General features: G+C 40.9%; 1 protein-coding gene across 1 annotated transcript; it reads right to left on the bottom strand.

The window, feature by feature from the left end:
• Positions 1–719: 719 nt before the first annotated feature.
• Positions 720–25,572, bottom strand: wdr90 (WD repeat domain 90). Its single transcript, XM_078280049.1, has 43 exons — positions 25,244–25,572; positions 25,023–25,114; positions 24,491–24,667; positions 23,790–23,928; positions 21,186–21,356; positions 20,647–20,773; positions 20,008–20,075; positions 19,654–19,766; positions 19,272–19,508; positions 19,016–19,078; positions 18,837–18,905; positions 18,635–18,745; positions 18,296–18,441; positions 18,094–18,151; positions 16,988–17,106; positions 16,341–16,502; positions 16,076–16,206; positions 15,778–15,894; positions 14,913–15,148; positions 14,310–14,446; positions 13,779–13,909; positions 13,408–13,538; positions 12,970–13,131; positions 12,618–12,746; positions 11,902–12,035; positions 11,769–11,809; positions 11,541–11,666; positions 10,458–10,622; positions 10,260–10,342; positions 10,064–10,166; positions 9,451–9,572; positions 7,953–8,109; positions 7,599–7,789; positions 7,349–7,517; positions 6,982–7,105; positions 6,407–6,578; positions 4,514–4,636; positions 4,098–4,266; positions 3,542–3,672; positions 2,827–2,970; positions 1,410–1,526; positions 1,193–1,277; positions 720–1,061 (listed from the first exon to the last, which is right to left on the bottom strand). Exons 1-43 carry the CDS (start codon positions 25,254–25,256, stop codon positions 898–900), a joined length of 5,559 nt encoding a protein of 1,852 aa, XP_078136175.1. The 5' UTR covers positions 25,257–25,572; the 3' UTR covers positions 720–897.
• Positions 25,573–26,234: the final 662 nt, after the last annotated feature.

Below are 26,234 nucleotides of genomic sequence, written 5' to 3'. Positions count from 1 at the left end.
TTCTCCAAAGCAAAAACAAGAAATGTAGAGAATGTGGCCGTTTAGCTCAGTTGGTAGAGCAGGCGCAGATTTATTCCTCGATACAGAAGATCCAGGGTTCAAATCTGACCTGTGATGGTTTTCCTGCATGTCTCTTCCCCCCCCCCCCCCATATCTCAGCTTTCCTATCCAATAAAAGGCAGAAATACCCCAAAAAAGAAATGAAGAGGATATTTTGAACTCAATGGCAGCTGTTGATTATCACAGTCCTAGTGTGCTCGCATTTCAGTATCAAACATGTCTGCAATGTTCAATAATTGCCCTTTCTTTACCACAATTTAATCTACCTGCATCACAATCTTATTTTCTACTTCCAGCTGGTTTTGTATTAAATTAAATGCAAAATGTTGAACTGCTGCCGGTCCTCAATCATTCTGGTGGAAAGACAAATAAAAATACAAATATCTCTGGCTGTAGCAGTCTCTTCTTTTTATGTGTGCTTCCATCCAAGCATTGTTGGAGTCATCTTACATTACAGATTATTTTACAAGCTACTTTTCATTTGAACCCTATCCCACCCTACAGCAGCCCACAAACTATGATTCTATCTACCACTGAGAAAACAGTAGACATGACAGAAACTTTCAAATCACTCATCAGTATTCATATACATTCTAACTCACAGTAAAAAACCTCAAATAAATAGTCAAACATTAGAAGTGACTGGACACGCAAAGCAATTCCTTCAACAAAAATGTATTTTAAAACCATACACGCATAAAGAAAAAGCTCCAATGTGGCAAATGTTAATAACTATTTGCCTCAAAATTGATTAAAAAAATGGAACAATAAAATTACATGAAGAAAGAATTTGAACCAATCACGTGTAAAACGGAATAAACCTACAAGGTTTGAGTTTCAAGATGTGAGGCCCTGCACCTCCCACAGAAAGATCTCATTATAAGCTACAGTGAAAAGAAGAGTCCCAGAGGGAGAGAAGCGACACGTCTGCAGTGAGTCACTGTGCTGCACGAAGTCCTGGAACCTGCCGCTGGTCGACTTGATCAACTTTAACACTCGCTCTGATAAGAGATTAGACATATAGTGAGACATGAATTATGCTCCAGACTTACACTACACTATATTACACAAATTAATCATATTTCTTTACTGGAACCATATGGAGATACATCATAAAAAGATCTGAATTTACCTTTTGATCCCACTGCTATGAGTTGACTCTTACAGGAGAGGCTCAAGCATGTGGCCCAGTCAGGCAGGGCAATCTTTTTTATTATCTGTAGTATAAAAATATATATATTGTATGAGATTATACACACATTTGTGGACATTCTGCCAGCAGCATCTGCCCTGTACAGGATAAATTACAACACGTTGGTAGGTGAGTGAAGAAGGAAGACCTGCGGTACCTGTTTTTTAGCCAGGCAGTAGAAGGACAGCTCTTTCTCTACTCCATAGCCAGTGTAGACCACCATGCTGGGGTCTGCAGGGCAGAAGGCAGCCAGACTGGGAGGTGGGCTGTCATCCTATAGCACAAAAGGTTTACAAATTATTAGATGTGCAAAGGTCAAACATGGACTGAGCTTCATTCTTTTTGATCAAGGTCTCTTTTATTTTCAAATATAACAAACAAAAGATATACAATTCACACATGAAATAGTCAAGTCTAGTTCCTGTCCATACAAACAACCCAAACAACTCCCCAGTGCCCCCCACCCACAGGTACTGGACCCCCAGCAAATTTCCATGCATCCCGAAATACAGCTTCATTCTTTTTGCAGAGATTTCCAAATACAGGCTGCAACAATATGCTGAACATTTTTTTTTAAATAAGACCAACATTTAGAATAAAATAGGCTGAAGGGAAATATGTGTGTGATTAATCGCAAATTAATCGCATTTTTTATCTGTTACAAACATACTTTAAAATGATATTTTTCAAGTATTTAATGCTCTAATCAACATGGGAGCAGACAAACATGATTGCTTTAAGCAAATGTTGAAAAGCAGTGACAGCAAAAACTGTCCTGTCCTGTTAGTAGTGTCCTGAGGAGTGTCCCGGGACAATCAGACACTGTCCTGTGACTCCCAGACACTGTCCTGTGACTCCATGACTGTCCCAGGACAGTTAGACACTGTCCTGTACACTGTCCTGTGACTCCCAGACACTGTCCTGTGACTCCATGACTGTCCCGGGACAGTCAGACACTGTCCTGTGACTCCCAGACACTGTCCTGTGATTCCATGGAGTCACAGGACAGTGTCTGACTGTCCTGGGACACTCCTCTGGACACCACTAACAGGACAGGACAGTTTTGCTGCCACTGCTGCTGCAAATGTTTATTATTATTATTGCAACAATCCAAAACAATGACAAATACTGTCTCAACATTTTCCAGAATAATCTCAAAAGGTACGGTTTGCTTAAAAAAAATGATGAATGCATAATATGGCAGACTCAAGCCCATTAAGCAGCAACAACAGAAAGGCACATATGACCACAGATTTCCCAAACTACGGAGCAGCCCAAGGCCCAAATCACAGAACGTGTGTGCGTTAATCGCGCGTCAAAAATAAGTGGCGTTAAAAGGAATTTAGGTTAACTCGTTATTGCGTTCATTTTGACAGCCCTAATTCAATCCTGTGGAATTACTAGAATCATTTGATTTAGTCCTGACTATTATATGGCTTATAGTTTAAGTATGCCAATCTGTCGTTACTTATATGTATCTGTGAGCCTTAAAAAGAGATATACAGCAGCACTCAACATTTGGAGTGACATTTCTAGTCATTCCTATGTACTACTACTTAAAATAAGGACGGTACCCCAAAATAGGCCGGAGCAGGAAATGTCAGCCAGTCAAGCAGATCACATTTGTCCTTCAACCAATCGGCAGCCCACACACTGACACGTCTGTCAGAACTGGCAGCCAACCACATCTCGTTTCCGTCCAGTCCGAAATTCTTACACTGAGGATTAGAAAGTTAAAACAGCTTCAGATACGTTCTGATGAAAAATGTCAGAAAATGTCAAAGGAACCAAAAGAAGAAATTTCGCTGGTAACTTTTTTCCTTGCGTTTAAAATAGCATCACATAAGATCCATGACCCTGTAGCTGTGGGAAGCCGACGAAAGGAAATGTCTGACAATTTTTTTGGTGTGAGAGGCAGGCAATAAACCTGTCAAGAGCGTTCGTACTGGAGAAGCCAAGTACCACTTTCTTTGCCAACATACATTATATGATAAATGAAGTGCATTTGAAAAAAAATTACATGTTTACCTATTCAGGAATCAAGACCAATTTAAGAAGGAATTTCAAACTTAATGGAGAATCAATCTCAAGGGGGAAGTAACTCAGAGGGCTGTCTAAAGTGTTTGATTGATAATGGTTGTTGTTACAGAAACGCCTCAGCAGTTCACTCACAGGACTCATTGCTCATTAGGGGCTATGCTAACCTCTCTCACTGTTTCTGTGGAACACTGTGCTGCCACGTTAAGCTCTGTTAAAGCTTCACTCCTTAATTTGATTCAGTGAGCTAACCTGTTCATTCACACACTGGATGGTGGTAATCGGCGCTCCTTTGTGGTCCCTGATGACACGCATCGTCCCTCCATTCATTGGGCTGCTGACAGCTACCAGACCATTCTTCCCCGCTGAAAGGATCACATGACCTGTAGGGGGCCAAAGAGAGTTACAGAGCTAAACTGGATAAATGTAGCAGCTTTAATTAACATGAAACTGACTGCCAGCACATGGGCTCAATCATGGGTCTTTGAACTTGAAGGGAAGTTCTTCTCTTGACTACTCAAATGTGCTCTGACCTGTTCGTTCAACATTTATTCATGGTCAATTAGTGTTTGACCACTTCAGTTCACTACAGTAACCTGCTGGATCATGGCTCTCCTCTGGAGGGTGTTAAAAGGCATGAAACAAGCACTAATAGAAGTAGGCTGAGACTAGGAAGACTGGGTCAAAGTGAGGAGGCCCAAAAAATACAGTTTATACATTTTATCATGAAGTAACTCCTGAAAAGTAAGTAGTATGATCATTGTAAATGCAGACGATGCAGGTTTTTGGTACTGCTGTCCTCTCTCACCGTTAGCAGAGTACTGGATGGCAGTGACAGCCACTTGATGGGGATGCAGCTTCATCTCCATCTCTGAGGAAGAGAGCCGGAAGATCCTCAGGGTCCCATCGCTGTATCCTGCAGCCACACATGAGCTCTCCTTACTGGAAGAAGGGCTCCAGCACACACAGCCACAGCCCTGAACCACAGAGAAAAAAAACAGGAGGGGGTATTATCTAAACGATGTATGCAACTTGTACAATATTTTCTGTTATATTTGTGTAATTTGTAAAATTCCCTGATATTCTCCGACTTCCCCACCACATTTACAGTCTCAGCTGTTCCATCAAGCTGTCCATTAGAAAAAAAAGCATCAAGGACCTTCAGTTTATATTGGACCTGACCCACCTATTCATTTGGAATATTTCTTAAGTGTGCTCCCTCACCTGATTGAGCACCTGGAACTGCACCACCAGTTCGTTGCTGGGGGCTGACCATACCCTCACGCTGCCGTCCTCGCTGCAGGTGGCAAAATGTCTCTCGTCAGAGCTAAACACCACATCATTCACCTGGACAGCACAGAGGAGTACATGCAGAGAATGAATGTCAATCCTGGACCGCCGTGTCAACATTAACAGCACGACGCTCGCACAGAGCTCCCTCAGAGGTTACATCAGGTCATTTTCATCCGTCTTATCTGGCCTTTTTTGTGCGGCTGTTACAATCTCCTGCTGCATTCAGAATTATGTTATTTTTTTTTGTAAAGCTTAACATCTTGCCCCAATCAGAAAATTAAACAATATGATATTATGATTATAAAAGTAGAATAACACCAAAACTTCGCCAAGTAAATCAATAAAAACCAAATACATGTTTTGGAAATTGTGTAATGTCGATCCCCTCACTCATCAATACCATTACAAGTAACTTGAGCCACTAAAACAAAATCTGATACAAAAAAAATATAGATATAATATATAGAGCTAACAAAACATCTCACAAAATGAAGGACAACAAATCAACTGAGGAAGATATTAAACCAGTGAAATAGATAGACACAATAAATACATAAAAATAAATAATCATAAAAAACATGTAAAAAGTGGGCATCATAAAAAAAAAAAATCAAAGTGATTCTATAATAAGAAGTTGATAATAATAATTAGCAAAGTCTTTATACCTTAAAGCATCCATGCGCCATCAGTTCATTGAAATATCATCAATAACTGTTAATTGCTTCTCTGCGGTTTCATTACTTACTTTTATTTTATCATCTTTATTTCCCCGTTTAAATGCTCCGTCCGAAACAGTTCCAAACTGAATGTGACATGAAATACTTTATTTCCTTGGGAATCACCTACTGCTACTGTTTAGGTCATTATGAGTAACAAAATTGATCATGAGAAAGTGGTGCTTTAAGCTAAATGTTAACGTCAGCATGCTAACATGCTCACAATGACAATACTTACATGCAGATGTTTAGCAGGTATACGGTTTACTAAATTCACCATCTTAGTTTAGTTAGCATGCTAACATGCTAATTTACATTAAACACAAAGTACAGCTGAGGCTGATGGGAATGCCAGTAGTTTTGCTGGCATTTGGCCATATACCCAAGTGTTGGACAAATTATAATTTTGACCTGATGATGGTGCTAGATGTCAAAGAGGATCATCAAAGTCAACAGTACACATTGTCTGGGCAACCATAGAGATCTGTACGAAATGTCATCACAATCCATCTGAATATTGTTGAGATGTTTCAGTAAAAGCCATAACTGTCAGCCTGTTGGTAGCGTGAGAGGAAAAGTCAGGGGATGGATTCATCCATCTCATAGTTGTTGAGATATTTCAGTCTGGACCAAAGTGGTGGACGGACCAACTGACATTGCTATACCGCCAGCGAAGAACCTCTACATTTGGCTGCATTTTTCACCAAAAAAGTTCTAAGCAGCAACTGTTTTTAAAATGAGGAAGAAAAGATATGTGGTTCACATGTCAGCCAGAGTGGGCTTGGTAAACAAGACTTAATGCAGAACGCAGCAGCTCTTTGTTGGAATTTTGTAGAGCTCAGCAACAGATCAGTTTTTTCCAAATAAACTGAATTGGTAGTAATCATTACAGAGTTTTTACTATTATATCTATAGCTATTGGCAGTCATATAACTACGGATTGGAGGTGTGACATGCAATGGGCAGGCACAGGCAGACCATGCCATCAATCCATGCTGACTAAACAACACACTTATCGCCCAGTTATGAGCTTTATGTTCCAGGGCTCTGTTGGAGACACAAGATGTGCATATGGTTATTTTCCATTTCCCACAGCTCACACTGGTACCTTGGTCTTGTGCCCGCTGATCAGTCGGATGCTGCTGTTGTCTGGCCAGTTGATGTACCAGACGGTTCCCGCTGTGGTGCCAACGATGCCCATGTCCATTGTGTTATCAAATGCTGCACTGACCGTCGTCCCATCCAGCATTATCTCCTGCTCCAACACCACCATGGTCCCACTGAAGGACGGACCAAAAACAATGAGCCCATTATTAAATCTAGACATAACCACCCGAGGATGAGATGGAACCATATTCACACTCTCTGTTTTCACACAATACACATTAACAAACAATTCCACTAATTAGTTGTAGACACTTATTGTGCTTTTTTCAAATACATGACAGAGAGCTTCCTGCAAGGAATAAAAATCTGTCTCAAAGTCAGGCCGAAAAGAAGTGAAAAAGCACCATAAAACGGCATTAAAGCATAATTACACATTTGTATAAACATGCCCAATGATTAAGAGAGTCACTGACAAACTCCACATTAAGTACACAATCACATAAAATAATTAAAGAAAACAGGCTAATGCCTAGATAAGACAGAGGAAGAATCCTAAGAAAAGAAGGAGCTACAGACCTGTCTTCCTCATTGCAGACCTTTTCCTGAGGCTTCACTCCCTGTACAGCTTCTACCTCCCACAGTCGCAACCAGCGGGTGTTGCTGCCTGTCAACAGACGGTTCCCTCGACACAGCAGCACTCCTACACCAAGAAACCATATCAATCCCATTACAATGTGTAGAAACCCAGGACCACAATACATGCAAGCCATGACTCAAAATTACAGCAATGCTTTAGGCAATTTTAATCTCCTTAATACAATACAAGTAACTAGAAGAAAATAATGCTATTTTGTATTTCTCCCTGTAAGTATCAGGGTATTTAGTTAAAAAATATTGTTATCCAAATTAGATGGTTAGATTTATACAGAGGGCCCATTTGTACCAATCTCTCCCTCATCAGCCTCCCAGGTCATGAAGCAGCGCTGTGTGTTTACGTCCCAGACACAAACGTGTCCGCGATTGGTGGCGGTGAACAGAAAGGAGTCCATGTGGTAGCACAGAGCCGTCAGCTCCACATCTCTCACCTCTGCTGGTGCTTTTACTGTCTGGACCTACAAGTGTGAAGGAGTGGTTAATCCTTATGTACCATAAAAAATACAACTAAAATTTTTACCCAATCTGTGGTCTTTTACCTTGAGGTCTACAGCCAAGCCATGTGTGTTGATGAGGCAGAAGTAAGCCCCTTGGCTGCCCACACAGGCCAGCTGGCTGGCTGCTGAGGGGCTGAAGGCTGCATCATGGATGGGTCCTGACACACTTACGCTGGACAGCAGCTGGAAGGTCTTACTGCTCCACAGAGCCACCTCTGGGTCCGAGAAGTCTCCTACAGGGCGTTGGCAACAATCAGTGGTCAGTAGCAGCAGAGTCACTTGTTTGGCCATAGCTAAGGCATTTTCTGTATTCAAATAAATTATGTCAGGTGGTGCAAAACATCAAGTTCAAACGCTCATGACTGATGGATGCAATCCAATTCATATTTTACAAACCAGCAGAGAGAAAGAAACGATCGTCTCTGGAGAAAGTGAGACACTGCACCGCCCCCCTGTGGTAGGAGATGGTATTTCGACAAGTGCCATTCTGGACATCCCAAATGCAGATGAGGCTCCTGCTACCATTATTGCCACCAGCTGCTGATGCCACTGTCTGGACAGAAAGTAACACAGACACAGAGCACCTGCATTTTAAGTTATGAATCCACAAGACACAGGAGTAATAGGACGCATGCTGACCATGAGAAAGTAGCCTGCTTCCTAGTCTCGCATTGCCAGACCCTCCTCTACAGCGCTGCGGGGGAGGGTCTGGCTAGTCCATACAGTATTTTGGATGAAGAAAAACATGCTTTTTTCCTAGTCAGGATTCACAGACATCTGATTCAATAGCTTAGACTAAAGACTTGTAAATACTTTACAAAAGAACCTCCCTTTACCCTGAATTTCCTTTAGCATTTACAATCCTTTGTGTTGATTGTCATACAGACGCAGACACATTAGAAGTGCTTTTCAGAGCCTCACTTATAACTTCTATTCTAAAAGAAAAGGTGAGTGCTGACAACCTCTCATGACAAGTTGTAAACACAAAGAGCTCACACAGCACTGACCCACCAAACAGTACGATCAAGTGTGAAAGTCAATCCATGTCCTGGTCAGACATGCCCCCAGCTGGTCTCCTGGCGAGAATGTTAGTCTCCTTCTGTGCTGCTTGCCTGGCCAAACGACTGGGGAAATCCATTAGTGATCCCCTGCAGTGAATAACCAACCAGCTGATATATGTACCTGATTTCTTCCCCTGCTGAGCCAACTAGCTGAGGCCCATTCAATCTATTTTGATCCTTGGACATGGAAAAATGTGCTCACCATCTGCTGTGATACTTCACCATGGCAACAAATGTCCACAATATGCATTATATGTTTTCTTGGAATTTGGGCAGCACAAAGAAAGATTTAAGGAGCTATCACATGAAATGAAATCACTGGTGCTTTGGACACACAAAGGGCCCTATCTTGCACCCGGTGCAGCGCAAAGCCCAACGCAAGTGTCTTTGCTAGTTTAAGACAGACGCAGTTGTCAATTTCCCGTCCAGCGCCCATGTCGTTTAAATAGCAAATGCCCCTGCGCCCATCTTTGCGCCATGGGCGTGCTGGTCTTACAGGGAGGTGTGTTCAGGTGAATTCTTGGCGTAATGCTATCTTGACGCAGCGGGAAGTGATCGCGCCATTAACCAACAAAAACCTGGTCTAAAGTCAATAACGCAGCATTTCATTGTTATTTTAACAGCATTTTAACTCAGAGCAGTAGTTTGTCAACCCCCTCAACACACTGCTGACTCATGCTCCATCACCAGTTCTACCCACACTGTTAAAAACATACCTGCAGTAGGACCCAAAAGACCCCAGTAGACAGTGACACGAGCGCTTTGTTACATTACTGTACCCATCAATGCTCAAATGACTGTTATACTGTGAAGTCTAGCACTATGAAAAGTACCTGTGCATCATTTGTGACAGCAAGACAAGAGATCTCTTCGCTGTGGCCCTGCAAGTGCCGCTGACTTCCTGTATGAAGGTACTCCACCACCACCACACAGCCACACGAGTATGCCATCAGACCTGCGACAGAATGAAATGACTGGATAGGGCAAAACAATAACCAGTGCCTGTTTTTCTTTTTAACAATTGACATGAAAGGAAAAGCATTTTGTGTATTTTATTTAATTTCTATTTCCATTTAAGTTTAGTTTGTCCTATTCAGTCAGTATTCAGTGTGTAGCTGTAGTCTAATTGTATTTGTTCAATGTTCAAGCTATAGTTCATATCTTAACCTTATTAAGAATGAGAGTAAACACCGACAACAAGCTGTTGGAAAAAAACATTTTTTAAAGAAACATCTATATATGCATAAATTCAAGTCAAGACCTCATAGCATTGTCTGCCATTCATTGCATTACCTCATTTTATAGCTTTGTGCACACTTTATAAATAACAAAGATACCTCACCGGTCATAGCAATTAACCACTTGGATTGACAGCCAATATGTTATACTGTAAGGGTTCCCAAACAATACTCCACACAGTTTATACTTCCAGTATATAATAATCACCTTGGTCAGGGCTCCACACCATGTTGCCACGCCCATTGCCATTGTAGCCGATCACTGCTTTCAGCTTTATGCCCTCTTCTCCTGGTTGGGGAGCCACAGCAGCCTGGATCAGAGAGAACATTAAGACAGGATAGCAAACAAACTAATACACCCAGTGACTACAGTCTACCATTATACTGTATGAAATGTTTTTCACCTGATCAAGAGTGGAAGTCTTGAAACGTGGGATAAAGTGCCTGTAACAATCAGGACGTACTGGCGTCTTTCCTTTCAACTCAACTAAATGACAAAATAGAATAAAAAAATAGAGAATGCTCAATTTAATTAAGAAGAAATAAAACAAGAGAAAGTCAGTGTTCACTTTTAATGTAGAACTATGCAGTGGGGCACCTACCAGCGTTCATGCGACTTGTATTCAGGGGAGATGTGTTGACCAGCTCTGTGACTTTGAGGAAGGAGACAGCTGGTCTGGGGTCAGAGGAAGGACATGAACCAGTGGCTGGGACTGTTGCGGCTGGGATGGTCGGGGTCTCATCACAAATCGACAAGGAACCCAAAACTGCAGGAAAGAAAATGGGTGACAATAAGTTGGGCGTAAAAATCTCTCTCTCTCTCTCTCTCTCTCTCTCTCTCTGCCTGAATAAGTGAGCTAACAGCTGACAAAATCAATCTTCTATCTTCAACTCGACAGCTGGTAAGTTTTTTGATATTCATGCATACATATACTACGCACTGTGAAAAGCAGAACAAATAAAATCACCATATTTTATTCTGAGTTTTCTGTTGTAAATCCATACACAACGCATTCTCCTTATGTGCAAATGAAATCAACAAGGCAATGTAAACAATTTGGAGGCAAATCATTTGAGCAAGAGATACAACACCTGAACAATCCTGAAAAACCCTGCAGAGAAAGCTTTTCCTTCTTCGGTTCAATAATAATCAAATTGAATGGTAGGTCTGTCTAGAGCTAGACATGCATCTCTCTTTCTTGCACTCATTTTCTAAAGTCTACTAACAAATAAATGGAGTAGTCAACAACGTATCAAAGGAAATGGTGAGGGAGAGGCATTTGTCAATATTTGGAAAGCTTCATAACTGTTATTCACAACTGAACAGTCACAACAGTTTTACAAATGCACATTGGCATTTATAAAAAAGAAAATACATTTAGAAGCACACAAGCAAACAAAGAAAGATCTGTTGATGACATTTCAAGTTTTTGAGTTTGTTTTAATAGGTGCAAATCTACTCTTTAGCTACTGAAACTGTGTGAACTCATCAAGACATTGTTAAGTTATGAACACCAAGGCAGATTTGTCTTAATACAGCTTACTGATTTCATGCAACTTACAGAATGTGGGGTCAGAATTGAGCAAGACATCAGCTATAAATGTGTGTTTTTTAAAGCTAATTATAAGTTTACAATAGATAGGATGTGCTGGTGGGTCATTTTAAACTTTAGAAGAGAACTCACCCTCTTGGTCGACTTGGTCAAGGCTGCTGATGTCCAGTGGTGGTGGCGGTGAGGAGGGGAGGGGCGCTGTCTGTCGAGGCATCCCACTGGACAGCTGAACTCCACTCACTTCAGAGTCTGGTTGAACTGTTACATGAAAACACAAGTCCAAAAATTTATTTTTATTTTAATTTAACATTTGAATCCGGTTCATCGTATATTATTGTAGCAAACTCTAAATGAAGTTACCTGATTTAGGGCCTGAGATGTAGCTTACTCTCAAAGGTGAACTGTGAGTGAGGACAGAGTGTATCGGACATTTTACCAATAAAACTTTACGCACACATTAATAACAAGATTCAAAGATGCAGCAGGGATTTACCGGCTGTCAGTCAAAGAGTCAACAGGATGTGCCAGGAAGTCCCAAAGGAATATGGCGTCTCCCACTGAGACTACGCCCAGTTGGTCCGGGGTGAAGCTCACCTGGCGGATAGGCTGACTGTGGCCTATGAACATCTGGTACAGAGAAACACATGTTTCAGGTACTACTGACAGAACAGAAAAAATACTTTGCACATGTACAACGTGAGACAGGTGGGCCAGAGGGGGACATGCAGGTCAAAAGTTGCAAAGAAAACTCCCGCACACTGTCTAACTAAAATGTTTAATTGCAGGCAAGTTTCGGTACTAGACCATCTGCAGGCAACCATCTGACACAACATAAACTACTAATATTCCAACTGTACTTCCATGATAGAGAGTATCTGAATAGGGGTTTGGTTCGGTTTGTATGGCAGACTATATATATATATATATATATATATATATATAAAAAATTAAATGTGTCAACTTCAAATTTGGGAAATTTTTGTTTGTTCATATTTCACTATTTTCTTACACATCTTTCTTATCTTTCACATATCGTGTAGATCAAACAATTAATGAATTAATCAAGAAAATAATCTGCAGATTATCCGTTAAAAAATAGAATTGCATTCACATAAAAACCTAAATCTTTATCAAATATAAATCTGAAGGGAATCAGTGGTATATATTCCTGTCAATACTCATTTTTAAAAGATTTAATTTTTTGACTACCTGTGAGTTAATATCGAGCTGCATGTTATAGTCCCACACTTTCACAGCATTGTGTCCTGCTGTCAGCAAGAATCGACTGTCCTCACTCACGGCCAGGGATGAGCACTGGTGTTTGTGCACCTTAGACACCTGTCACGAGGACAAAAGTCCAGTCAGACACAAGCACTCCACCATATGGTTGAAAGAAATGTATAAAAGTATTGTGTAGAGACAAACAGTATATATAATCTTTCCCAAATGACATTTCTTTCTACGTCTTATGTAAACGCTCCATCTTGGACCCTCTCAACAAGTCATTTATTGATTTTTAGTACCTAACATGTTCTGCTATTGTGTTAAAACTCAGTGTTACCTCTCGGAGCAGACGGCCTGTCTTGGTGCTAACCCAGAGGATCTTGTTTGCAGATGTGGCGACCAATAAGTGTTCAATGGAGGCCGGAGAGAAGCAGACCCTCAATGCAGAATCAAGACGGGGGCTTTGCACGTCCAAAATACTCACATCTACATGGAGCAACTAGACAGAGATGGAACGAGTCAATGTGGACACAAGAACATAGAGTAAGACATAAGAAGTAAGAACAACATGACCTCCAAAGCTCAGGTGATATGATTAATACAGTATATTAAATGTGAATATTATCTTGGGTACATCTTCTGTATGGTATATAGTTTTGGGGAAAGGGTGATGATGCCTCACTACTCCTTCATAACAGTTACATGAAATCTGATCTTAATTTACATGAGCAATGCGACAAACGGCATGGCGCTGAAAGGTAAGTGTGCAATATACCTCATCCAGAGACTGTGAGTCAGCGATGGTGACAATGTACTCAGACGGACCGATAAAAGCCAGACAGCGGCTGTCACTGCTCACTGCGAGAGCGTCGGGAGCGCGCTCAGTGCCTTGGGCAACCACATTACCTGGCCAAACAGGTACAGAGTTAATCAAACAATACTGATGTTGAACGTGGCTACCTGATACACTATTGCTCACTATTGAGTAATTCACTACATCAATGGCTAATACCCAACATATGAGAAAGTGTATGCATAATCTCATAGTGTTATTATTATAAGTTCACATTTCTGCGTTTAACATACGATGTACTGAAATAAACTAGAGGTGTGTTTGTGCATTGGCTTGTGCGTGTGTATACATACATACAACTCTGATCACATTGTGGTCTTCCTCAGAGGCGTTGTAAAGTGCCACAGAGCCCTGAGAGTCAGCACTGTACATGAACTCCCCATCCGGAGAGAAGGCAAGACCCACCACTTCACCTCTGTGCTGCCTATAATATGTATATGTTAATACAAACAAACACGCAGAGATTTTTCATTTGAAAGTGCAGTCAAAGCTACATGTGTTATCTTTATTCAATTGTAAATGTGTGACTTTACCATAAGTGCTAAAGTAGGTTTACTATTCCAGGCAGTTTCTTTACAGACTAGTGTATTTTGGACCTTGTATATGTGTAGCAACATGTCACATCATCATAACCAGTATATTGTGCCTCTAACAGCTGTCCCGCACCTGAGACATGGCTGAGCTGGGAAGAACTGTATCTAGCTGTATTTCCCAGTAATTTGACACTCCTTGACATATCATACAATAGCAAGCAATATGCAAGCTTTTGGTATCCAAAATAAAGAACTGCAGTCGCTGGAGCTTCCACGTTAGTTTAGACGTACTTGTGTTCAGCCAGCAGCTTGGCACTGGAGATGTCAAAGACTCTGATGATGCCGGAGCTGAAGCCACAAGAGAAGACCTGCTCGCTGGGATGGAAGGCCACTGAACAGGGGCTGTCCTCTGACACAAAATCATACAACTAAGCACAGGAGACAACAGACATTTAGTTAAACAGTAAATAAGCCAATGGTAAACCGATGACAACAAAGGCAGTGTCAATTTCTATAATTTAAAAGATATTGTTAGTGGAGCGCCTTCAAATCAGTAGAAAGAAAACTTTTTAGTTACTCAAAGTTATTTAAATAAGTTACTCCCAATATTTTGCTTTGTGGTTTAATTTGCCACTGGGGAGTCGGGACTCGGGAGTGGGCAAAAGCAGAGCATTGCATGTCTTTGCTTCAACAGAGAAAGAACTGACAAAAAGCCACATTGAATGCCAATGTCATTTTTTTTTAAAAGTGAGATTGTTTAAATAGACCATAGTTCAACAAATTGAAAAACATGGTGAATATTTATAAACAAAGCATTCAAATAGTAGGATCTGATTATTATAAAGAGGCAAAACAAAAAAAGCTGGAAAACACATTAATGTGGTATTGATTAACCTGATGCAAGGAATCCATATTCCAAATGCGCACTGTGCCATCTGAAGAGGCTGTTGTGAGATGGCGACGGATGCCATCCACACTGAAGCCGAGCACAGTGTCTGTATGTGACCTCATCAGCGTGTTGTAACCTCGGCTGCTCACATCAAGGAAACCCAGGTTACCGGTAGAGGTGGCTGCCAGGACCTGAAGGCTGTCTGATGAGACGGACACCAGGCTCACAGGTCCCTCATGCTCTGGAAAACAATGACATGTGTCTGAGTTATTCTCCAAATAGATTGTTTGGTCTGTGTGAGGATGTGAGGCTGCACATACACATCTCATATTCATGGACATGAATGTCAGTACACAAATGTGATGATGGCCAAAAGCAAATAATCCATATTTGCTGAATCCAATACTGTGGTTCCACTTCAGTAACTCTCAGACAACATTAAAAGTTAATGTTTAAACATAAAAGTGTGTTTACAGTTCTTATGTTTCAAGAAGTATAGAATTACTGCCCTCTGCAGAGGTGAGGGATAATAATTTGTTGATAATGATATCTATGCTACAGCTGTTCCTGTGAGTCAGTCAGCCAGTGATAATCGTATGCCGGCAAGCGATGTGTGATATACCTGGGCTTACTCTGTTAATTGTGATACATGATGAAAATTTCAAACATGGTGTGAAACTCCTAACTTCCAGTTTTCTGGCTGTTTTTAAACTTAAGTTAAGAGTTAATTGGCAACCAACCTGAATAACACTCCCCCCTGCATACTAGAAAATGACAATCTAGACATACATGAACTAAAGATTATGTCACTCTCTGTGGAGTGGGAGCCGGCTTCTGTTAGTTTGCTGCAGGTCAATTTTATGTGCCTACCAGCTTCCAGGAAGACGGCAGAAAAATCAAGGGGCCAGAGCCGCAGGAAGCCATCTTCAGAACCCGTGGCACAAAATGATGAGGACACACTGATGCTGTTGATGGCAATGCTTGGACCTGGGAGACACAGACAGACATGACACACACACAAACAAATCTTAAAGTCATGATATTCAGACATGCTTACACACACACCCCCACCCACACCCTACGCACACACATAATGATGTCCTCAAAGCTCTTTACAAAGCGTTTTTCCCCTCTACCCAACCCTGCTTTAAACTACTAAACAACACACCTGTGTTAAAAGTCCATTTCTCCCCGTGGTTTGCATGCTGCGGTTGTGCAGGCAACAGCCTCCTGACATTTCTGACAACAACTCTGCTGTAGTCGATCTCAAAGATATAGCCACTCCGACTGCTCGCAAATCTATGGAAAGACAGTCAGAGAGGGAAAATAGTAATCTTTTAATATTCATGTTTTCAGTGGATTTGGTTTAAATTCATACTTCTTCTAATGCTACGTAAAATTGGATGGTTTCAGTGACTGGTTTGGTTACTCACAGTGTTCGATCATCAAGATGCTGGTTGGAAGAGTTTCCCTCCTCAAAAGCCACATCGGTGAAGTCCAGTGTGTGGTATTCCCGCAGGTTGACTGGACAGGAGCGCAGCGTCCCATTCCTCACTCGCCACAGGCGAATATTGTCGCGCCCACATGACACCATCCTGAACCAGCACACTCACAGATTAACCAACGCTCTCAAGAGTTATAATTTACTGACAAGTCAGCACAAGGCCTATTTCTTTCCTGCTCCTGCAGCTAGAACCTTTTCACCTTCACCTTCCTGCACTAAGAGCACCCAACACAGGAAGTGTGAGAGTGGATGGAAATCTGTCATGACACATCTGCAGGATAAACAGAACTCTCTTTGCTGAACTCCTCATTCCATAAGGAATGTGTGGGAAAATAAACTTCTATCCTATATTTGCTGCAGACCTCTAACAAGACATGATACAGTATACATGGAGGTGTAGATCATTGGCTGTCGACATTATTAGACAAAACAAAGCAGATGCACCAGAATCATCAACAATTATTCTTTTCAGGTCAACAGATGGATGGACATATGCACAAAAAAGTTCCCAAATATGCAAACGTGCGCTGTTGGCTAAAAAAAAACACAAAAAAAAGAACAGAGAAGGTAGGGTACCTTGTATCATCAAAGAAGGCAACCTTCATGGTGTGGATGTCCACATCTGTGTGTGCTTTGGCTAAGATGGTCACCTCTCCAGCTTTACTAACGTTCATGGTGTTCCACACCACCACCATCTATGAAAGGTTGGATTAGGATGACAAACACAGTCAGCTCGCAGCTTTGCTGAGTCATAAAGTCAAATAAAGGGAGCAATTTAAAGCATGTTGTATTTAATTACAGTATATCAGCCTAAGTAATGATACAAGGGGTTGCTTAGCATTTTTTCATCTGGATCTAATGATACCCATGGCTCTCTTTACAGATTCTGATTTCAGCTAATGCTACAATTATTACCTTTATACTAGTAGTGGGCGGATCGATCCAAATATCGATAATATCGATACCAACGTTGGTATTGATATTGATCAATACCAGTGTAATGAGATTGATACTTTAGTTTCAGTTTCTCTCCAGTATGCACGGATGCGGTTTCATCAAAGAGGCGACCTGACTGTCTGTGTCTGTGCCGCTGCTTTCAAGTGCCGCTCCTGTCACAGCACGGAGCAGGCACACTTTGCTCCTCCTCCCCCCTCTTGTGATATGATGTTGTAGCGTCACGTGACTTAGCGGCGCCAGGCAAACAAGCAAGCAGCCAGGCCTAGCAGCAGCCAGTAGCATCACACACAGAAGCAGGATAGAGACGGAGCAGTAGAATGGCAGAGAGGAAGAGGAGCGCTCTGTGGCTATATTTTCAGGCCAAAAATGAAACAACGGCAAGCCGTATAATTTTTAAAAAGGCTGTAAGATACAGTGTTGATACAACAAATTTATACAAGCATATGACAATCCTGTCCTGGGTTTTAATGTATTAATAATCCAAAGGAAAAGTCACAAAACCACTTAAAAGGTCATGAAAATTCATTCAGATTTAGCAATTTGATGATGCATCCACCTTTATTATTAAAAAGTATTGGTATCGTATCGGTTTCGGCGATACTGGCCCTGTATTTACTTGGTATCTAATCGATACCAAATTTTGCAGTATCGCACACCACTACTTTATACACAGATTAGAAATCTAAGCCCTTGATTTTTTATGTGGGAACATTTGTGGCACTTACTGTTTTACTGTGGCTGTCTTTACCCACTCCACAGAGAATACCGCCACCGTATGAGAAGCTTGGAAAAGAAGAGAATAAAAAAAAGAGTGAGCAGTGTTCAACATAAGCTTAGACCTCATTGTTTAATGTATAATATAAAGGCTTATTTTAATCTTAAAATAGCTGTGTGTGCGTGAGTGCATGTGTACAAGCAGTTGGTTACCTAAGAGATGATAATGAATGAGCATGAATCCTAAACATGGCCAGACAGTTTCCTTTGTGGTAGTTCCACACTCGAACTACACTGTGGTTGCCAGTTTGTGCTGAGGCCAGCAGTGTTGTGTTGCCATTAAAAGCCAGTGCAGACACCTACAGTGAAAACACATGGACAGATGTTACAAAAATTCAATTTCTGTAATGAACACAGTGGAAAATCCGCTCTCTTTACAAAATCCAACTGCATTAGAAGGCCAGGATTTAGGCGAATCACCAAAGCACCTTATTTAGGATGCTGCCAGAATCAGCTGTGCCATTCTACCACAACACATCACAGCTAACTTACCTTATCAGTGTGGCCGATGAAGAATCTCTGCTGGTTAGACGATATCTTCATAGAGACGATAATTGCGTGACACGGATACACCACTGCATCACCCGATTTGCTCCACAGGGCCTACAGTGTAACAAAGTACAGCTGTTAAACCGCCATCAGTCTTTGATTTAATGCATTTTATTTATGACCTTCAAAATCACAATGACCATACACATTTGGTAGTGGCTCCTCCAAAGCCGATGATTCGATTGAGTCTGAGAATCGGGTCTGGGAGCAGCTTCTAACAAGGAGAGAAGAAAAAGTAAAAGGCAAAGATTTGTAATGAGCTCTCAAACAAATGATGTCACCGCAGCTGTTTTCATTTCACTCTATACTGTCCTCATCACTTACCTGCTGTCTGGTTTCTTTGGAGGATGATAGATGGAAAGGATGTGGAACTGGAGTGCAAACAAACTGGTGAAAGATCAACCAATATTGTGTTACCAATATTGCCACAAAACTGTACAAAGGCATCATGGAGTCAAAAGGACATACATTGTACTGAACATGATGTACAAAAAGAGAGGTACAGTATGTGGTATATAATGTGTTTTCTTGTGCTTTTAAGTTTGGCTAAATGTACAATCTAGTCAATATGGAGCTTCACCTCTTCTTCACTTTCCTCCCCATGTTTGCTGAAGCCGTCCTCAGGATGAACGTGCACATGTACTCCCCCGTCACCGGCATCCCAGAGAGACCTAGGTGTAAACTGCTGTGAGCTGGAGCATGTTGACTCCTGCTGATGCTGGTCATCATTACGGCAAAGCCAGTCATCATTCTGGTAAGTGGAAACTAAACCTAGCTCTGGTATGTTGGTCACCACGGGGGTTTGATTCCTCGGGAGCTGAGGAGACAGAAGGAGAAAACTGAATAAGAAAAGAAAAATCTTCCTAGAAAACTGTACAATATAAAGGCTTAAGCTCAACCATCTGCTATGTCTACACAGTTTGGAATTAAAGAGACTCGATTTGAATGTACTTCAGTCTTACTGATTTTTGAGTGGTGATCTGCTGGATCAGGGACACATGGTCCTGAACTCGTTTGCTGAGGTTGACACAGCGAGGTTCCTCTCTAATCGGGCTTCTTTGGTTAGAGACACAACCTTGGAGAGAAAGGAATATGAAAGTCAGTCATCTACATACCAGCTCTGATCCCACGCATTTTGAAAGTTCCAATGGCTCTTATTTATTTTGATGAACAAATAATGAAAACTATTTAACAAGTAAGAGCAGAACGGAAGAAATTATACATGGCTAATTTGTTTTGGTGCAGAGCAAAGTAAAAATTGGAGTATGGCATAATAAGAGTATGGCATGGGCATCAAAAATAATGACTGTACTTACTAGACTCGGGCCTGGGATTGCCTTTTTGAATGGAGTCAAAGGGTAACTTTGTTCCCTCTGAGGGAAACCTGTTGGGGTAGGACAAGATGAGGGACTACATAGCAGTACACTGTGACAAAAGTGGGTAACTGTAGTTTTCTTAAATTAATAACAATATAGACTGTAGATCTTATTTTATACAAGTGGTGTTTGTGGTGACACTACTTGTAGTGTCTCAGTATTATTATTATTATTATTGTCTCTGTTAAAGGTGCACTGATAAGGGGCACCTGGGTAGCTCACCTGGTAGAGTGAGCGCCCATATATAGAGATTTACTCCTCGAGTCGACGCAGCGGCCGCGGATTCGACTCCTACCTGCGGCCCTTTGCTGCATGTCGCCCCCCCTCTCTCTCCCCTTTCAAGTCTAAGCTGTCCTATACAACTAAAGGCCTAAAATGCCCCAAAAAAACAAAAAACAAATAGGTGCACTGATACAGCGATTAATCCTGCTGTTATTAGTGTTTCACTAGTTACCCAACTGGGGATAAAAACAACAAAACAATATGGCCCCAGACATGACAAAAACAAAGTAGTTCAGGGTAGATTTTTCTACACAATTTCAGTGATGCACATTCTGTTCCCTGGTGAGGTTACCGTACCTGATATAATCATAGAGATCATGCCAGGAGCCTCCCTTGGGCACAGGATATGACATGTCTCTGGGTATAGGACCTGTTCCCTGAGAAGAAGCCAGACCCATCAGCTTGGCTTCACTGAAGGAAACGCCTGTTGAAAGATGTAGATGAGACAAGTAAAGATGTCATAACTGTACTAAGAGGACACTATGTAGTTTATTCAGACATCTGAGGATGCAGTGTGATACGGGATAATAGGTATGTGAAGAAAATATTTTTCTGTGTGTTCTCATAAATAAATATTCTCAGTATTCAATGTATTTTACTAAGGTAGTTTTGAATTGAGTGGTTTAAAAAGTTGACAGGGTTCTTTGATGCTTTAATAATGAAGCCATAGTTTTAACTGAAAAGCACTGCCGACAACTTCTCTATATTAAAGTGGCACTTGGCATTTTTCTTACTATCCACATGACATTACCCCAAACTCTTAGAAAACCACCAGTGATATTCACATACAGAGGTAATGCGTGCCTATATACAGTAATATGTCTTCTGAGTCTCACCTGGATCTAGCAGCAGGTCACTGGTAAACATGTTTTTCACCGCCATGTTGGCACAAAGCTTAATGCTCTTTAGTTGACTGTAGCAGCGGTTGAGGTAGACAGAGAGCGTGTACTGCAGATCCAGCATCAGACAGGTCCAACGAACCAAAGTGGGAGCTGGACCCACCAAACCTGGACCACATAGACATGCAAGATTATTTTATATACAATACTTTTAAAACAAATGCATACGAACCATGGCTCATATACTATCCTACTACTATAACTGGAGAGCGGTGCGGTTTGTGTGTCCTTGTATATCTTGAGAATCATTCATCCGACCTACTTCATACTTGGCAGTGTATTGCTGGGGACCCAAGGATGTGCCGTATCGAATTTGGCGCAATTTGGACATGCGACATGTTCAATTTTAATAAACTTTAAAGTGCTCATATTATGCTAATTTTCAGGTTCATAATTGTATTTAAAGGTTGTACCAGAATAGGTTTATGTGGTTTAATTTTCAAAAAACACCATATTTGTGTTGTACAGCACATTGCTGCAGCTCCTCTTTTCACCCTGTGTGTTGAACTCTCTGTTTTAGCTACCGAGTTAGGTATCTCACTTCTGTTCCATGTTTGGTGGGAGTCACACATGCGCAATAACTAGGTAAGCACTACTAGCTAGTCAGTTGCAGAGTATGAGGGCGTGCCACCCTAGCAGCTAGGCGAGCATTATAACCAGGGTTCAGAATTAGCAGCAACTACCAGCCAAATGTTGGTAAAATATGCAATTGGCTGGTAGATTTGCTTCACTCATCAGCCCAAAAAACAATGGTAATCTATTGAGTGGCTGGTAAAATTTGAACATTCACTAGCCATTTGGCTGGTGGATGAAAAAGTTCATTTTGAACCCTGATTATAACGTGTGTTACAAAGTGACGAGCGTTTGTCACTTAAGTAAAGGCTGGACTACAATAGAGCTGTTTGGAGCAGTTTATGAACAGTGTTTTCTCTGGAAGATGGTAAGTCCCTTTGGGGTGGACTTTGGGCTTTTTCACTTTGCACACCTATAAACGTGCACAAAACGATATATAACACAATAAAGGAAAGGGAAAAAGCCAAAAAGCCTAATATGAGCACTTTAAATAAACCATAAGGGGCTGCTCTGTGCAGCAGCAGAGGCGGGGCTTCAGGCCTACGCGGACTAAGTTTAGCATGTCGTCAGCAGCGGGTTACAGCTACTTTATAACCCGGTATTTAATATGTCAAAGCGAGCGACTAAATACACCTATTTGTAAATAAATACCTCAGCTGAGTGTATTACACCGTGTGTTTCTAACCATGAATGCTGATATAACGTTAGAACCAAACTCTTCTTCACTTCCCTGGAGGCAACGAGCATCAGCAGATATCCTACAGGAACGGCGCCACTCTGCAACTCAATAGTGCAAGTTTGCTAACTAACTCATACTAATAAAAAAATTAATAACTCCGCTGACTGTATTTCACCAGTGTTTCTGACCGCAAATAGCCACGACTTGGGTGTTTTCCAGGGGCGGATTTAGTAAATTGGGGGCCCCAGGAAAACGCCATCTTGCTTTACTTTTAACCCTTACTGTACTGTAACTGGGAATGTTGGTATTGGCAGTGGTCGAAGAAGTACTACTCAAAGCTTTTTTTCTGAAGTAAAACAAATAAATAAATAGTCATAGTGAAACTATTAATACAGTACAGGTCCTGCATTCAAAAGTTGTCCTAAAGTAAAAGAGTGAAGGAGAGGCATTAATGATAATTATTATTATGTACTTCAATTTACTTTATGTCTGTTCAAGGTGGAGCTTTTAATATAATGCTGGACTTTTTTAAATGAATAATAACGCATCATATTTTAATTGTTGTATTTTGTGAGTAAAATCTGAATCTGCAACGTAACCAGTAACTAGTTCAATTCAATTCAATTCAATTTTGCTTTATTGGCATGAACAAAGAAAACAAGTTGTTGCCAAGGTAACTAGTTTTTCTGTCAGGTAAATGTAGAAGTACAGTGTTGTACAATGTATTAGATAGGCCTACATTGCTGCACAAAAAAACAGCTTTGGACGCTGCGTCCTCGTTTGACGCTCCAAAATTGAAATCTGCTGTCTAACCAAATAGCTATATCTCCATTTAAACATGCAAAACTTTTTCTTTTCAGTCACATGAAACCACCAGCAACCACAGTAGGAATCATTGTAGCCTCGCTTCAGATGAGTTTGACATCGAGTTCAGCACACATGAAGAGTCATGGAATAAGGCAGAAGAGACACACAAACTCAGAATAGACAACGCTTGATCTTGTATTTTTGGAGTTCGATGAACATGAAATGACAGCCTCCATAAAATAACTAAAGAGCTGATGGGATTACATTTCACTGAAATTGTACCGCGTATGATTTCATGTGACAAAAAGAAAATGGATGGATAGAAATAAAAATATCTGTATAGCTTATCAACATTCTCTACACTTCCAGATAATTTCTTCTGGCTTACTATCTGACTACTTCTAGCAGCACACATCTCAAGTAAATCTTCAAGTCCCCCTTGTCTACATAAGTATGATTGCATGTGTGTGCATGTAATTTACCATGTCTTGCGGATTTGGCCGTGCTTTCATAGACTGAATCCTTTGCAGATCCACACAGGAAAGGAAACTGAAGCCAAGTGGCTGTGGACTTGAACTCTTTGAACATGTTGGAAAAAGAGATACGGACCACCAGGCCCTCCTACACATCACAGCACACAGAGAGAGGGGGAAAGAAAATGTCTTCCTTCTTTTTTTAAATCAATTGCAATTAATGACATACACTATAGTAACATTTATAGAATATATGGTTTGAATAATGTACAACTAAGTAAATTGCTGGGGTTTTCTTTTAATTTAATTTGTTTAATTTTAATAATATCTTCCACTGTCTGAGCTGATCACACGATACAGAGTGTGATATGCTTTAAAGTACCTGATTCTGAGCTAAATCAATTGGATTTAGTTACATAAATTAGAACAAAGAACCCCAAAAATGAGATCATGTACCCACTTCAGAATTTTAATAACATTGAAATGCCAACGCATTAAAAAGGTATGCTTTGATTGAAATGTCAAAAGATTACAAAAAAGGTTAATAATGCAGCTGTGGATAAGTTTCCTGATGGATTTCAAAATAAACTCCAGTCCCATGAGTTTTTAAATGATAGATTGTTTCGATAGCATAGCTATATCAATGCACTTGATTTCATCACACATACACGTACTCAGTCAGGATCATTAAATGAAAACAGGTCAGGTACCTCCACAGAAACATCCAAGTGGACTACAAAGTATTTGCCAGGGGTGGGCCTGAAGAGAAGATAGAAGTAGCGACCTGTCAGCCCCAGAGACTGGTTGCTGTTTTTTGGTACCAGGATGTAGCTGTTGGCAGGAACAGGACCCCTGATCCTGAACACGGAACACTTCAGTCTCTTGTCCTAGGGGATTTCAGGGAAAGTGGACATAAAGTTAACCAACTTTGGTCGCAATACTTATTGTTAAAAGTGATACTCCTCACATTATCAAATCAATCACCTTGGGTAGGCTTGGAAGGTTTGGCGAGGTCTAAAAAGCGGTTGGTTTAACCATACTATAACTAACGTTATAGCAGATAAGAGGATTATGTGGCAGGACTGTTTTGAAAAAGTTACAGCTTCCTTAGGCAAACCTACAAACTTTTCACAGCCATCTTTCAAGCCTACAGCGGCTTTAGATATTCGAAAGAGAGTTTGTAGGGGGGGTCAAGTAAAATTTTTATATCACAAGTATAACGTTAGTGTGTAGCAAAGTTACCGTGTACGTTGACACATCCCCCTCTTTTGCCGACCTTTTCCAGTCTTCAACTCTGATGTGTTTGAATATGTTGACGTAAGGATGCTGCCAACCTGCGAAGTCAAAACAGGGTTCAGTAACTGTCGTTTCAAAATATGGCTTCTATCTCGCAGTCTTTGTTGTTGTTGTTGTTGTTGTTGTGTAATTTGACCTTAATGAAAAACTTTAAAGTTCATTTTTACCTTTGGATGCCATTGCTAGCGAATATCGCAAATGGGAAATCCACCTGTTGATGTCTCAGTCTTGCTTGTTAAAACTCGAGCAGATAATGTTAGTGTACATTTAGAGATGTTAGCTAGCAAACAGACAGCTAAATGACCTGTCTCCTTCTCCGTTTCCAAAAGACCAAACGATAACATGCCGTTTCACATCATGGTGAGATGCGAGGGCTTTTTTTTAGGTCAGCCATGTAACGTTATCGAGTCAACAAAAGTTGATTTGACAAGTGCTTTTTACTGCAGCAGTTATATCCTTCCCGCTCCAGCCTCCGCCGTTGCCAACGACAGCACGACGCTCATGACGTGTTTGCGTTGCTTTCCCTTGCGCTTCTGGGTAATGAAGTTCACAGAGCAAAAAGGAACACAAAAGAGAAACTGTGGCATTTTGGAATATGAGAGCAAAAAGGCTATGAATAATCAAACAATATATGATGTAAAGAAGACACTGCATATAGTTCTGGTGTAGATTAACTTTACAGTTCAAAATTACAACCTTTTTCAGGACTTAAATTTATATTAACCATACTGCTTTTGTTTAACCTGTTTATTCTGCCCATCGATTATATCAAGTGATATAGCCTAGTGATCACCCCATACACTACTTTTCTTAGACAGAATTACCCATCCTGCAGTACTTATGTAGCGCTTCCATCATCACACATTTAAAAAGTCAGTGTAAACAAATATCCTTTTAATTTGTATACTCCATTAGTACTAAGGGTGTCTCTTCATTTCATACTCTGGAATATTTGGCCTTAAGTGGAGTTCTGGCCGACACACCTGAGGGAACCTGATGATAAACCCAGAACTAGCACCTAGACTGAGCGTCTACCCATTATCTTCACTACAATGACTATCAACTAAAAGTATTAAAACACTTGACACTTCCTTTAAATACCTCCTTTGAACATTGTCACAGTACTTTGAGCCATGCATGTGCAATGCCATCAAAAAG

The sequence above is a fragment of the Sander vitreus genome, chromosome 21 (assembly GCF_031162955.1).
Source record: "Sander vitreus isolate 19-12246 chromosome 21, sanVit1, whole genome shotgun sequence".
NCBI classification, from domain to species: domain Eukaryota; kingdom Metazoa; phylum Chordata; class Actinopteri; order Perciformes; family Percidae; genus Sander; species Sander vitreus.
The sequence above is the reverse complement of the archived record's forward strand: the minus strand, read 5'-3'. Positions and strand labels throughout refer to the sequence as shown.

Coding starts and splice junctions, on each gene's coding strand:
- wdr90 (XM_078280049.1), bottom strand. Junction 19,509..19,653: donor AGATCACCACTCAAAAATCA/GTAAGACTGAAG, acceptor CTGTCTCCTCAG/CTCCCGAGGAATCAAACCCC. Junction 12,036..12,617: donor AGCTCGATATTAACTCACAG/GTAGTCAAAAAA, acceptor TCTCTGTACCAG/ATGTTCATAGGCCACAGTCA.